The sequence below is a fragment of the Geospiza fortis genome, unplaced genomic scaffold (assembly GCF_000277835.1).
Source record: "Geospiza fortis unplaced genomic scaffold, GeoFor_1.0 scaffold166, whole genome shotgun sequence".
NCBI lineage: Eukaryota > Metazoa > Chordata > Aves > Passeriformes > Thraupidae > Geospiza > Geospiza fortis.
Genome location: NW_005054310.1, coordinates 937,018 through 953,303, shown reverse-complemented (window position 1 = coordinate 953,303; position 16,286 = coordinate 937,018). Strand labels below are relative to the sequence as shown.

Genomic DNA, 16,286 nt, shown 5'->3' with positions numbered 1-16,286 from the left:
TTTAAGTACATCTGAATCAGTAGCTTGTAATTAATGAATATAATGTATGTTTTCTTACATTTATTTCATTTATTGCATTCAAACAAGTCATTCATGCACAAGACTGGCATACAAATATCTAAATCCTTTTTTTTTATTGTGCCTGATTCTTCAGATGTGTTAGGTCTTCATGGAGGTGAGGATATCAGCTGGTGATATCCTAAGTGATACATTTTTAAAAAACTCAGAGTATGTGGAAGAGGCTCAAAAGTGACTACATCAGTTTTGGAACACAAACACTTCTAGTTTAGGATTAGCATATAAACGGAAGTTTAAAACTTGCCCTCAGCTGCAAATGACAGAAATCTCAGAAAGCATTCTGGTGATCAGTATAGGCCTTGTCCTTATCCACCTCCTTTCATTAAGCCCTCTTTTTAATAATTCTTTGTGAGCAGCTGGTATGTGTGCACTCTGGAAACCAATTTATGTGTTTATAAACTTGGAAACACTTGCCTATATGTTATTCCTGAAGTCATTCTCCCATCTCTGGAAATTCAAACGAGGAATTGTAAAGATGTACCAGTTCATAACATATAGGCCTAGAAAATCCCCGCTTTACATTCAGTTCAGCGCCATATGAATAGGTTTTTGTTTATTTAAACAACCAGTGAGAAAGAAAGATTTTATTCTTATCTGGATGTCATCTTTAAAATAGAATTAAAACCACCTCTAAGTGTAAAATCTCTTTTTTTCTAAACTGTGGGTAGAAGAAACACTTTTGTGACTATTTTAAAGGGAGTCCTAGCACATCATTAACACCATGCCAATTAGGTAGCAAGGTTATTTTGAAAAACAAAGAGGCATCATGGTGTAGGACTCAAAAATGCAGTACTGGATTAGGACAAGCAGCATTTAAAACATTTCATACTTATCTGTTAGTACTTTTCTAGAAGATAAGTACTTTCTGGTTTATTCTGTCCAGGGCAAAAGTGATTCTATCTTTATAATGCTTGAGAATACAAATAATGGCCAGCAATAAAGAATTTCTTTTTTCTGTATCTTTGAACATAGATCAGAACACTGACTTTTTAATTCCTTAAATTGCAACTGATCTTGTAATGCTTGCTATCATAGCACTGTAATATGGAAGTAAGAAACCAAATTGTTATGGATACATAAAACCAGAAAATAACTATCAGTGTATGGTTCAGATTCAAGCATGATTATATTAAGAAGAATTGCACCCAGCTGAAATAGTGCAATCAGAAATTTTATGACAAATGTACACATTTTCCCAAGTCTGATTTAGGTTGAGATCTTGTGCAGCCATTTGGTTTGGAGATCCAGTTATCAACTTTCATACTTAACAGTATGGAACCCCTGCAATAAGATGACAACAGGAACATACATTTATCTCCTTATCACAAAAGTTTCATACCTTCTTGGTGTTTCTCATGGGCAGTTCCTCAGAGCACTGACTCTTTCTTTTTCACAAAGGAGCCAAATTACTCCAGCTCCCTTCTCAACCAGCCGCCCCACTCTTCTATAGCACTCTTCTTCTTGTTGGTTACAGTTTTAACATTGGTCTGTTAAAGTCAGGCCTGTCCCTAATCTTTGATAATTGGCCCAGCTGCAACTCCTCAGGAGCAAGATTAATTTCTACACTATCTTTATTTTCTTATATTCTATCCCCCTACACGTTCCCAAGTAATCTTCACTGATACTCAGAAAGTAAGCAGACGTTTCTGTTTTGCATGAAAATACTGCCCATGCACAGTATTATTTCTGAAGACTTAATCTGAGAATTTATAAAGGCACAGTCATTCAATTTGTGAAAAACTGTGCTGCTTCTTGAAAGCATTTTTTGAAATTACAATTTTCAGTCAACAATACTTCCTCAGAACTGTCCACACAATCCAAATATCAAGCTTCTGTAGGGAATATATACAAGATGTGAGTTACTGTTAGATTGTTGACTGTATGCTCATAACAGCATGCCACAGTTGTGGCAAGAAGTAGTAGTAGTAGATCACTCTGAAAATCATTAGGACTACAAAAATAAAAATATAGATTTCTTTCTTAATACAGTAGACTTTTAAATTTGTATTAAAGCTAAGAGCCTAAGTAGAGTTACATGGATAGGAAAATGAGCTACTGAAAGTAGCTGAATATTCAATAAATGGAATAAAGAAATGGGAAAAGTCAGTTAATTTACTCTCCACATATAAAGGGTTAGAATTTTAAATGTGTTTTGCCTTACAAAGTTTATGCTAGTTTATAGCAGATACAAAGAGCAAACCAAATTACAGCAGAGCATCTGAATCTGATATGAATGTGTATCAATTATTGAAGAAGAAATTCTCTATCTTAAAATACCCCACTTTTTCTTGGAATATTTATAATATCAAGATTTTACTGCTAATCAAGAATTAATTTAATGTGGGCAATTATTAATGAACTTAGTGTTCACCAATTCAGAGGTATTGTCTTTACATGCTTTGACCAAAGATATACAACAATGGGCTTATTCACCAATTATATGAGATAATATTAATCCTTGACCTTTGAGAAAAGAAAACGTTGCAAATGTGTTTAGCCTACCTTAATGTTTTGGATATTCATTATTTCCAATGTCAGCCTGATATTATTAAGCAGAGAAAGTAGAAAAATACAAACTTAGTATGTAATCCCCAAGTTCAATCTCCAAAACACGTTTCCCCAAACAGCACTTGTACTCATAGTGCTAAAGAAAGTGGTTTTGGTTTTTCTCCAGGAAATGAAAAAAAAAATTTAATGCAGTAATTGTCTCAGTGTTCAATACTTATAATGTATTTGTCATTATGACAGGAAAAAATACAAAAAATGAGAATTTTGCACTTCATATTCAGATACTCTCATGAGGCTTATTTTGATAGTGAGAATGTCCATGAGCACTTTTGATCACAGAATAAATTAGGTTGGAAAAGACCTCAGAGATCATCAAATCCAACTTATGACCAAACACCACCCTGTCAACTAGACCATGGCACAAAGTGTCACATCCAGTCTCTTCTTAAACATCTTCAGAGATAGTGACTCCACAACCTTTCTGGGCTCACCATCCCAATGGCTAATCACCCTTTTACTGAGGAAATTCCTCCTGATGTCCGACCTTCACGTCCCCATCTCAGCTTAAGGCCATTTCATTTTGTCGTGTCCCTGTTGCCTGGGAGAGGAGACCAACGCCCACCTGGCTACAGCCTCCTTTCAGGAAGCTGTGCAGAGCAATAAGGTCTCCCCTAAGGTTTCTCTCCTCCAGGCTGAACAACCCCAGCTCCCTCAGCCACTCCTTGTAGGACTTGTGCTCCAGACCCTTCCCAGCCTTGTTGCCCTTCACTGGGCATTCTCCAGCACCTCAATGTCTTGCAGTGAAGGGCCCAGAACCAGACACAGGACTCAAGGTGTGGCCTCACCAGTGCCAAGTACAGGGACAATCCCTGTCCAGGTTCTGCTGGGCCACACTATTGCTGACCCAGGCCAGGATGCCATTGGCTGTCTCGGCCACCTGGGCACAGCTGGCTCATGTTCAGCCACTGTCACCAGCATCCCCAGGTCTCCTTCTTTCCCCTTGATCAACTCGCTCCTTAACTACTTAATCTTTAAGGACTAGTTCTGTCATTGACTGAAATAAGTGGAAAACCCTTCACACTGATTGTCCTAGCCCTCTGGCCCAGGGCTTTACTTCCTGCACAGACTGACGTTGGCTCTACCCCTGCTTAGAAAATTCTGTCCCTTTGATAAAGAATACCATTTCCTTATTGCTCCTTCCCTTTACTTATTCCTATGTTCCCTTCTGCTTAGAGTATCATTTAAAAAAATCCAATGCAGGAAAAAAACAAATCTGTAATTTTGGTTACTTCATAATTTCAAATAAACCAACCTACAACAAAAAACCTTACTGTAAGTCTCCAATATTTATTTAATATTTTCTGTTTTGACAGATGACTGGCTGTCATAACAAATCAACTGTCACAGTATAATTGGGATTTTTTTAGAACTCATACATGGTAAAGAATGCAGTTCACCAACAATAATTAAAAGAAAAAAAGCCTATAATCTGATCCTAAATAGGAAAACAACTTAAAGGATAAGAAGATATACTCAGCAAACTATGATTTGGAACAGATTCTTGAGTAGACTACAGAAATGTTACATTACACTAAATAAAGTTACTGGCCCTTAACTTCTATATGTAGAAGTTCAGATTCCCGGGGCTCATATGAAAGATACGTATTCATCAATAAAAACAAACCTATTTCTTCGGAGTCAACAGGAAAACTCTACACACTTGAATAAGAACTAAATTATCCCTACTTTTAAAATAAAAAGCATGCCCCTAACATAATTTTATTGTTTTGAGTGAATACTCATTATGGGAAATTATTAAGATAGAAGACAGCCTGAATAAGACACTTCTAAAAGCTGATTCTTAAATATTCTGCATTTTCTTTGCTTTTAATAGACAACTTTAAAAAAAGGCAATATGTTTTCACAGTGTTCTTGGATGATGTGTCAGCCTCTACCATCCACTTTGAAGGACATGAGCAAAAAGAAAATTATCACATTTAAGTTTTATAAAATTGCACTAATTTTTTTCCAGCTCTTCCTCACTGTGTAACAGCATAGAATAGTTCAGTTAGAAGGGACTTAAAATAATCATCTAGTTCTAATGCCTGACCACTTCAGGGCTGACAAAGTTAAATCACATTGTTGAAACCATTGGTCAAATGCTTCTTAAACGCTGAGAGGCATGACTATAGCTGTTATGAAAACTAGGGGACAAAAACCATGACTATGGCTGTTATTAAAGCTACAGTGTCTTTAATTTTAATGGTAACAGCTTAATATATAGAGACTTGGATAACCATCTATGCTCTGTTCTGTTGACCAGCACCATTATATTTTTTCCTCATATTCATTTGTGAGTCTTTCTAAACCTTCAGATAATGAGCCATCAATAGTTAATGTAGCAGTTGATGTACCTGGTTCAAGCTAAAATAATTGATGTCAATGTTTATGAAGCAGATGCAGAGCAAAATGGGAGAACATAGTCTTGCTAATTGCTTCAGGCATTCACCACATGTTCTTCCTCCTCTAAATATTTAAGTTTCTGTATTTTTTCCCCATATCCCACTTTACTCCTCTGCTGGATTGCCACATCAGTCTCCTTCAGTCATCAAGTATTTATTAAGTCCAAAGCTTTTAAGATAAAATCTCCTGCTTATAATTATTTGTGATATGTTACTGTATACACAGAACTTCACAAGAGCAAGGAAATAAACTCATACTTGAAAAGAATTCAAGTTGTTACTTGTAAGTATAATTATACCTTTAACAGTGCTCTGTGTTTTCATCTTCTTGCAGGGGGTCCATACTGTTGTCTCCTTATCACAAAAGTTTCATACCTTCTGGGTGTTTCTCATGGGCAGCTCCTCAGAGCACTGACTCTTTCGTCTTCACAAAGGAGCCAAATTACTCCAGCTCCCTTCTCAACCAGCCACCCCACTCTTCTATAGCACTCTTCTTCTCATTGGTTACAGCTGTGGCCTGTTAAAGTCAGGCCTGTTCCCAATCTTTGATAATTGGCCCAGCTGCAACTCCTCAGGGGTAAGATTAATTTCTACACTATCTTTATTTTCTTATATTCTATCCCCCTACAGCTCTGTTTGGAATATGATGGCAGTTAAAAAAGAAAAAAAGATAGTCCAGAGAAGACCCAGCTAAAGCAGTGTCTTACTTATACCACAGATATCTCAATCTGCCTTTTATCAGATAATATTAGTTAGGAGTCATCCATTAGAATAAAATTTGTATTTAACACTATGAAAACAACTTTCATTCAATTTTATGTGGAAAAAACTGCCACGCGCTGTTATGTTACATGTTCTGTTACCAAGGAAGAAAAACCTTAAATTTTTCCTAAACATTTGTTAGGTTGGACACAACTAATACTCTAGCATTGTGTTGCACTTAAACTATTGCAACTTTATAATGCCAAGTTTTCTTTGATTTCCAGATGCTCTGTCTCCCCTCTACATTTAAATCCTGTAAAAACATGTATTTCCATATTTACTCTATTAGAACCGATAGTTATGGTTAGTATCTGATTTTTTGCATACATCTCAATATGCTTCCCTCAATGTTAGCATCTTGAGACAAACAGTTAAAATAATTAGCAAAAAAGCATCATTCCAATTTGTTTAAGAAAATATTTCTGTTATTTAGCAATCTGAACTGATTTTGGCAGTCACAAACACTTTTGCTACTTGCATTGATTTTAGTGGGAACTACATGGATTCAGAACACCTGAAAATTAACATGTTTATATTTAGTAGGCAGCAAAACTATAAACCACAGGAAATTCAGAGATGGAAACAAACACTGGCTCAAGCTTTAGTTTTTACACATGAATACAGAGCATATCACTGGATTTTTGAAACAGAAAACTCAGAACTTTCCCTTCAGACACATTCCACTCAGATCTCCATTTCACTACTTGGAATTCTTCTTAAATTATTCCCTGGAAATTTGAGAAAAATGCATAATCTTGCAAGATTAAAAAAAAAATGGAGAACTTACAGAAGTCCTTCACACAAGAGGATGTTTTTAGAACCTCAGAAAAAGTACTGATTATTCATTCAAATATACAGGATGCCATTGGTACTCTGTGTTCTTCAGCACAGCCAGAAAGAAATAAAGAGTGAAAAAAAGCCATCATTCCATCTTCATCATAGGAGAAGGAGCTGTTTTGGGAACAATACTGTGGGTCAAGGTATTATTTTCACCCAAACAGCAAATGCCCAATCCTAAATAAACAAAGTCTATTTTAATTATTGCTGTTTAAATCTGTGTATTTATTTATGTCAGGCTATTTTATTTTTGTATCTATACATGTATCTTTGCAATGCCAGTATTTTGTATCCATGTACTATACACACACACATCTAAAACAGAAAACACAACCTCAGAATAAGGCCCTACTGATTTACTGTTGTCTCCCTATACCTTTCTTGTCTCTGGCAGTAAAAAAGTCATTGCTCACTGTATTGGAAGAAAATGCAAGTCTATCAACAAAATTCTCTAATCACAATTCTATTAAAGGTTAACATTGATCAAATTACATAAACTGGTTCAATAAAACAAGGTCATTACATTTCCCTCTTTGGATTTTCCCTTCTATCATGCCTCCAGTAAGCATTTCTAAATGAGTGGTATCTTATTAGATCAAATAAAACCTTAATGATTACTACTATATTTCTATTACTGATTTTATTACTGAATTATTGTAGCTAACAATTACAATTTAGTTGAAATCTATGGGGTACCAGAGGACACAAAAAGATTCCTTTTAGTATTGCAGTTCCACACTCCAAACAATCCTACCATCAGTATCCAGAAAGATTTGCAAACAGTGCTGACAATAATATCTATTGCAGAGAAAAAAAATATTTTTGCAGCATTCAAAAGAATTTAAACTCAACTAGAACTACGTGTTTAGATCTCCACCAGAGAGATTCACTCAAATCACAACATACTCAAACTTGCTGGAAATAAACAAAATAAGTTTAAAAAATGAAAGAAAATAGACTTCCAATGGTCTCTTTCAGTATAAATTATTCAATGATCTCTACCAAGGAATAAAAAATCTAGACTGCTTTAGTTTTAAAAGGTCTTTTTTAAAGACAGGAGGTTTTATACCCATGCATAGAAGAATTCAACTCATATAAGTTAAGCGGTTTAAAGCTGCGCAAACTACACATTGTGCTCCAGCCACAGCACCCCGACTTGCAGAAGGCAAAGGCATGGACTGGGAGAATGCAGAAGCACTCACTGAAGAGCAGGTTTGAGATTATGTACAAGGAGTGCAAGTCCATAGCAGCTGATGAGATGCACCCACATGTCCTGAGGGAACTGATGGATGAAGTGTCTAAGCCATTATCCATCATATTTGAGAAGTTGTGTCAGCCCTGTGAAGTTTCCACTGACTGGAAAACGAGAAAGGTAACCCTAATTTTTAAGGAGGGTAAAAAGGAAGATGTAGGCAACTGAAAGCCAGTCAGTTTCACCTCAGTGACCAGCAAGACCATGGAGCAGATCCTCCTGATCCTCCTGGAAACTATGCTAAGGCATATGGAAAATAATGAGTTGACTACTGACAGCCAATAGTACTAAAAAAGATGTATCATAGGTGCAGATTCCGATAATCAATACATGAAAAGACTTACAGCCACTAAAAATAAAATCTGCTACCATAAATTATCAGTAAAATCAGGACTTTCTGGTAATGTAATATTGAAGAGACAATGAACACAAATGGAAACACAGAAGGTTCCTCCTGAACATCAGGAAACATTTTTTACTTTTTACAGTAAGGGTGACTGAGCACTGGCACAGGTTGCCCAGAGAGGCTGTGGAGTCTACCCTCAGAGATATTTAAAAGCCATCTGGACACAGTCCTGGGCAGCCTGTTCTTAGTAACCCTGCTGCAACAGAAAAGCTAGACAAGGTGACCTCCTGAGGTCCTTCCCTACCTCAACTATTCTGTGAATAATAATTTCTAAGTAAATCAGTAAGTACATTATTAATGAACAAAATAAACTTGACTAGAGAGTGATAATTTATTAACATCTTCATATAAATAATACCTTTCATACCTTGAAACTTATTCTTGAAAGGCTAAAAAAAGCAGTAAAATAACCAAAAACCAAGACTCATTCAGTCTTGTTTATCAGAATGCATTTACAACTCATCATTCTATGTGTCATTTGAAGTCTTGCAATGGCGTATGCTGTATTTTTCCAGTTTGTTTACAAGGTAACTAATCAAGGTGGTATTTTCTAGACTATTTAGCTTAGAGAAGATTATGGTTAAATTTGCTTGAGAAAGTTGTAACTAAACATTTTCCTCTTTTTAGCACTCAAAAACGGAGTTAGAGCTCCTAACCTTTTAAGTAGAACACTTTCTTATGCTGCAGTAAAAGACCTTATTTTGCTCCAATAAAACAAAACCACAATATTAAGTATTTAGATTGTATGCTTCCTCATTACAGTGTAGTTCATTGTATTTAGCAATTTTTTTTCCTGGATTTAAGAGTCATGACCTAAATGCAATAAATTCCTGTTGTTGGGGATCATGCATTGCAGACCCAGACACACTTTCCTTAGAAGCTTCCTCTGTCAACAGGCAGCTTTGAGAAGAATAAACAAGACCACTTGTGAACTAGATTCTGAGTATCTCCAAAATCAAGTTTGAAATAAAGAATCTGAAGAATTGTTTTGGGTCCAGTTCACAGGTTAAGCAAAGGTATTATGACTTTTATACCAGCTTCATCTTGAAAACAGCTTTGGGTTTTCACTGTGTCTTTGTCTAAGAAAGATGCCATTCCTCCATAATGCAAGACCTTTTTTTGATGAATGACCTATCTTTATTCATGGTACCCTATAATCATTTATTCCTTCATCAACATTATTTTTGGCTTAAAACATTTCTTTCATCTTTACCTGTTCATTCCATCTTCCTGTCTCTCCAAGAAAATCTATGAAATCACTCATAGTCCCTCTCAAGCCAGTTTCCCCCAGAAATAAGAAATCTTCAATTAGTCTTTTCAGACAGAAAATATTACTTACTCTTTCCTCTAGCAGTGTTTTTCTTAATCTCTTCAAATTTGAGGTTGACTCAATCACTACTGAGCCAAAACTCAAATAAATAAAGTCCAAACCACCCCTTGGTCTAACTGCATTAATATTTACCTACTTCCAACAGAAGTCGCTTACATAACACATTTCAAAATTGTACTTTCCATTTCTAACCTCCCACTGGCTGCCTACCACCATTGTAAACCAAATATTATCCCACTTTACTACTGCTATGTAAAAGGTCTTGATTTTTTTTATTATCTGCTAGATATAAGGCACTTACCCTTTTACCATGCACTACCATCCCACCACTGTTACTTTTGTTCTTGTGTATTATAATACTCCCTTAGTTCAAAATTCAACTTAATTTTGTGTCATCTGAAATTTCCACTAGCATGCTTCTTTTTATGCTCAAATAAGTAAAAGCTTATCTCAAAATACATTAACTACTACTACTCTCCTTCCATCCTGTCAGTCTACTGTAAGTGAAAATTTTTCCTCTCTCTCTTTTATTACGACCTTATTAATTATTACATTGCTTTTCCTTACACACCTTGGAAATTTAAATGAGGTGACTTCAAAAGATATCATTTTAGGGATACTGTAGTTCCCCAATCTAAAAAGTCTGGTAGCAGAGAGTCATGTTGAGTTACTTTGTATAAAGATAATTTTGATAAACCCTTGTCATATTTTTAAGTTAGCTTTTTGACGTATCATTAGATTTTCCTCCAAAACAAGATTAAAGTCTTCCCTGTTATTTTATTTAGACTAGCTGATCTGTAATTTACTGCTCACTTTTTCCTTCCTTCCTCAAACATAGCTGTTCAGTTGCACACAGATGTTCATAAAGTTAAAACTGCCAATCTAATGGAAATAAAATTTATTTCAATGATAGCATTTAGCATGACAACTATATTTATGTAACTCAGATTTGAAAGATATAGTTAATTGTACATTGTTCTGTTGCAGTGCAGACCAGTATAAAAACTTAAAGACATTTACAGTCATTGGCTGCAGCCTTAACAGCTGTAACAGCATTAACTAATAGCACAAGCTTCCCATTCAATGTTATTTATGATTTCCTATTTCCCATCAGACAATATTTTTCAATGGCTGAGTTTTCATGCAAGCTCTTTTTGTGCAGGTTCTATTTATTACAAGTGTAATGATTTTTCCAGAACATATTTTTCACTGTAAACACTTAGACAATAAGCAAAAACAGTGTCCTAACAAAAATGCTTTGGAATACAACTGTGTCAATACACAGTTTCTACTAATAAAGCACTATGTAAATACTAAGAAATAATTGAATTTTGAAAACCACTCGAGGGATCAAGAACTAAAAGAATAAATTCTGATAAAGCAAGACTCATTAGACACCACAACTAAATGATAATTATCACATAGATATCGTATATTTGTATATTCTCCTCCTAAACTGAGTAAAGAGAGAAATCTTCCTCTCCACTAGGTAATAAGTCCTAGGTAATACTTTGTCAGAAGGCTACAACAGGCAGTTAGCAAGGCAAGCTTGCCATTCATAAAACCATAAACCAAAAAACTGTGAAAGTACTATATAGAATATCTCAAGTCCAGAATTGGAACTAAATAGTATGGCAGTGATATGAAAATTACATCCTTGAAAGACTCTATTACTCAAATGTTATATTACTAAGCCAGTGTTCTGTACTTATAAGAATTTAATTACTTACATGAAGATCTAGATAACATATTTGATGGACATAAAGCCTGATTCTGCTTTAAGGTGTAAGCAGTGTGTCACACAGTTTCTCATATGGGAAACCTACATCTCTCTTAGATGTAAGGATGAATGCTACCTGCAACATATTCTTAATGGTACATGGCAGACCAAAGCATTCATCTGACAAATCTATTGCTTTTAGCAGGTGTATAGCTATCAGTCAAAACTATGTAACAAAATATAATTTTAATCTTTATTTCTTACTAGAAAAAATAAAGAATAAAATACTATTGTGATCCATTTCCTTAGAATTTATTTCTTTTAGGCTCTGTATGGCATTATAATGAATATGATTTTCCTTAGCTAGTCTCCAGCATTTTAGCTGGAGTTCTGCATATGCAAGACTTATTAGGGCTTAGACACCTGCTAGTGCTCAACAAAAATACCTCACTATGGGCTCAGTGGAGAGCGCCTCTGCACACTGTGCAGCACACTGAATGGGACTTCACAGATGCAGAGCATCCTCTCTTCTTTGGATTTCCAGCAGCAAATCTTTGGGTAAAGGATTTATGCTGTCTTACACTTATTCTTTTCCACTCTTCTATGTAGAGATACCTGCAAAAAGAAGCTCAACTGCCCACAAATAAAGAGGAAAAAAAAACCAACCTTGATTTTACAGTTTATCAAGATCATTGCTACTCCTTTTTGTTTGTCCCAAAACAGCTGCAGGCATTCTTATTGTCTGGAGCTAATGCTCAAGTTACTAATGCTGTTCTTCAAATGATTACAGTGTCTCTCTCTTTCTCTCCCCCTATTTTGTCCTATCCCAAGATATTTCAAAAACCTACTGAGGTTAGCCCTTGAATAGGGAGCTGCTGTTCCCTATTCCAGAGGGTGCCGCTTTCCTCTTCTACCCTTAAAAATTTTCTTACTTATTTCATTCATCCTTATTGCCTCTTCATTCCAACCACACAGTCCTAATTCCTCCCTAGGCCGTCACGGTCACATTCCCTAATACATGACAGCTGAGAGACACAAAGAAAGAAACACGGAGAAAGTCTGAATTTTGAATCATGGTATCATTCCAACCTCTGGCCACATACGCAGACTGAAGTAAAATCTTCCTTTGCTTTTAATTCTAGTATATTAAAAACATTTCTATTGATACATATTATTGACATATATCATACTAGTATTTTAACTGAAGTCATTCAGTTTTGAAGTTCCTAAAAAAGACTAGGGTAACTTCAGATAATGAGATTTATATAAATATTTAAACTTAATTAAATTAAACTATTAATGTATCAGGTTTTTTTTTGGGCTTGTGTCATAACTTATTTAACTACATTAGTTAGTTTTATTTTTTGTTTATTACAAGTCTCTAGAAGACATCCTCATTCTTCTTTATTTCTGCCTCTAGATCTTTTATTTAAATGATTCCTCACCTGTTGTAAATGCTAGAGCAACAGCCAAAAGAACCAGTAGCTACAGGCCTTAATCTTGCTCTCCTTCAAGTCAACAGCATTACTCCTACACTTAAATATGAAAACAGGTCCAATACAGGTCAAACCAGGTTCTATTAATTCAATAGGAGTTTTGAAGCTGACATCAATGGGAGCAAAATTTGGACCTCAAGGAATGCATACTGATTAGGGTTAAAGTAATTGGTGTTAACTCAAAAATTAGTGAACCTAAACAAAAAAAAAAAATCTTTGTTAACAACATACCTGAGGCAGTGCTGAGTTCAGCTGTCGCTGGAGGGAATCTCTGTCGTAGATGACATCCTGTAGGCGTTGCTGCGCAAGTGACAAGCTTTCCTGTGTCTCCCGAAGGGTATCCAGGAGACGGTCCCTTTCATCCAGCATGTTCACCATCAGCTGCTCAAAATGAGAATCCGAGTCCGAGCCACTGCTTTGGGACCCCCGTTGACTCATCGGGGTGTCCTCGTTTATCGTTGGCATCACTTCACACATCATTTCTTTAAAACAAACACAAATCAAGGAACAGCTCTTCAGTAGCGAAAACATTTGAGGATGTTTCATAAGAGGAATAATAAACTCTGTCACATGGACACAGTTAGTAGATTATTGCATTGTTCCCACTTTTAAACTTGTGTGCAATGTTAATCAGATGATCAATAGAGAGGGATTAAATACAGTGACTAATTCCATAGAGCAAAGACTTTGAAAGTGCTTCCCAAAACTAAAGAAGACTGATTGGAAGGAGATGGAGGGTTACAGAATATTTTAAATTAATAGTTTGGGAAATAATACTCTCTTAAAATAACAGAAAATACTTCCTCTGCAATTGTAGTCTCCCTTATTGTTGCTTTTGTCCCTTCTCTTACTTAATTTCATTGTTGAATTGTTGGTATTGATGTCAATAGCTGCCACTAATTGCCAGATTTTGTCTTCCTCTAGGCAATTCTACAGTACAGCTTGGGCTAACCATTGATCCAGTATCATGCTGCCTTAACAATGCCAGGTTAATCTATTTTTCTATCTAGTTATTTCCATCCTCAGGGGAAGTTATTCTCCAGTGAGCTTGCTCAGTAAGAGGTCAAGAACTAGAAACTCTGCTAATTACATCCCTATGATATCTTGTGCAAATTGAATTACCAGGAACAGAATCACTGTTTGTTTCTTAAATCTGTCCTGAGCAGAGCAAATAACATCACCTAGTCCCATACTTCAGCTCCAAAGCTTTTTACAAAAATCTCAAACCCCCACTTCATGTTCAGTGAGAAGCTTTAGGAATCTTTGGGAGAGCTTGCTGATGTTGACGGCTTTGTCCACTGTCCCCAGGGACCTTGGGATGCGGGATGCCAGCCAGGGGAGCCTGTCTTGCCTCCAGGAACCTCTCACAACATCGTGTAAGTACACTGCACTCATCAAGAGGCCATCCATTGCCAGTCTCCACTCAGCTCCCACCTGTGGCTAACCAGTTTGGGGTGGTCAAGTTCACTGTGAGCAAAGGGATAACTAAAAAAATCCCAAGGCCATCTGCCACTTGCCCAGTTCAATGATAACTTTTCAGTATGCACCAGGTAGCCAGAAACCATGGTCTCTGCATGCCCATTTTCCAAGATCAAAGTTAACAATCTGGATTGTCACTGAACCCTTTCTGCCTCACAATCATCAACATCTCATGGGTCACACTTCTCATCCCAGGGGATTCTCATCAGTGAAGCTTCATCATTCAAGAAATTACTTCCAATGTGCTACACATGCAGATCAGGTTTCTGGTGTGAAGGGCACAGCATTTGCTACCCCTGCACACAGGCTGTGGCAGAGTGAGAGTGGTACAGCTTTGTGGGAATGCTGGTGAGTGTGTGAGAATAGGCGGGGAAAGCTCTATGTGGACAGCTGTTGCTGCCTCAGCACCTTGCATTCATACTAGATAGGAAATCTCTTAAGGTCATTATGGGGATGTGGGAAGACATACATGTAAGTGGTTGTGGGGTAATAAGGGAATCCATGAGTTGAATGCTTATGGCACTATTATCACCTCTTGTCCCTCTCAGCTGTTGCATTCAGGGAAGGCAGGGGGCCATGCATTGTTCTTATTTTGAATCCCTGGACTGCATTGTTCTGACAGCACAAATAACAAACTTGGGCTATGACTAAGACAGCAGAGAAGGCAGGGAATGGGTGGGCAGTTCCTGGTGTAGGCAGTTGCTATTTGGAAGTTTTCTCCCACAGCTCACAGCCCCAGGAGAATCTTTAAAAGGTACAGCAGTTCTTGCAGTCAGCCTGGTGATGTACATTGCTTTCTGGAAGTTCGGAGATCAATGCCATTATTCCATTGGAACCACTTGCATCCTCTCCCTCACCCACCCTGAGAGTGAAGAGAAATATAGCAAAGCAGTCTGTTAACCTGAGCCAGACAGAAATGCTGGTAGGGCATGACAGAAAGGGACACTTCGACTCTTGTAAGAGCAAGGAGCAGGAGATATGGGAGGGAATCCTGGATCATGTCATCACACAGATTGTTTGTGGGGGTCCAACAACTCGGAAGGAAACCTGGCTTCTCAGAGTGCTCCTGGGTCACCAAGCCACAAAAAAGGGAACAAAATCTCAAGCAACTGCAGGTTTGCTGTGGGGCCACCAAAGAAAAATTTCTTACAGCCTTTCATGAAAGATCTAGTATGCCACGCTGCTCGATTTACTATGATTTGTGTCTTCTTGCCTTTAGAAAAGCATTTTTATTTTCCTTTTTTAAAACTTTCTTGGCATTTATCACTCTTACGTGTGCCAACACATGGGATGCTTTCAATATCCTGAGGCAGCCACCATTTAACACTGTTCCCAAGCACATGCTGAAGAATAGAGCTACCTCCCCAGGACCTTATTACACCTTTTACAAATTTCCTCGTTGATAGCAGGAAGGAATCAAAATACTGAGAATATTTGAAGAATTTTTAAATAAAGAAAAAAAAACAAAAGGAAAGAAGGCTTACCAAGAGGGACTGCAACAAAAGCTAGGGCAGATAAAGCAGAGGAAGAACTTCACAGGAACAGAGAAGGAGTGTCAGCAAATAGACCGATCACAGCCTAGTAGTATAAGATTGGAAGCTGAGGACAAATAGAAGGGCACACATGCTTTTGGATCTTTATACAGGAAATGAAATATGTCACAGAGTTACAAGAGTTCTTGACATTTCCTGATGGCGTGTGCATGTATTAGTCAACCTTTGGCTAACCACAGGATGATGTTGTTCACACACAGGGTCAGGAGATTTAAATGTAAGAGTCAGCTCCCAGCTTAGTTATCCCTGAAAGGAATTTAGTTTGCATACACCAAAAGGACATAAATGACCAAGACAACACATACAGACAGAAACAATGAGGGATTCATGCTAAAACATAGCATATAAATAGTACTGCTATTATCAGTTTGGTCTGATTGCTAATGTGGTGATATCCTGAGTA

At 36.9% G+C, this 16,286-nt stretch overlaps 1 protein-coding gene across 5 annotated transcripts in view; it reads right to left on the bottom strand.

Annotated features, from left to right (window-relative positions):
- PPFIA2 (PTPRF interacting protein alpha 2) overlaps positions 1-16,286 on the bottom strand; it is a 287,287-nt gene that overhangs the window by 265,806 nt on the left and 5,195 nt on the right. For all 5 annotated transcript variants that reach the window (XM_031055533.1, XM_031055537.1, XM_031055536.1 and 2 more), the window contains exon 2: positions 13,083-13,333. In XM_031055533.1, the coding sequence (XP_030911393.1) occupies positions 13,083-13,331 (249 nt within the window). In that variant the 5' untranslated portion in view covers positions 13,332-13,333. The remainder of the gene's footprint in view (positions 1-13,082; positions 13,334-16,286) is intronic.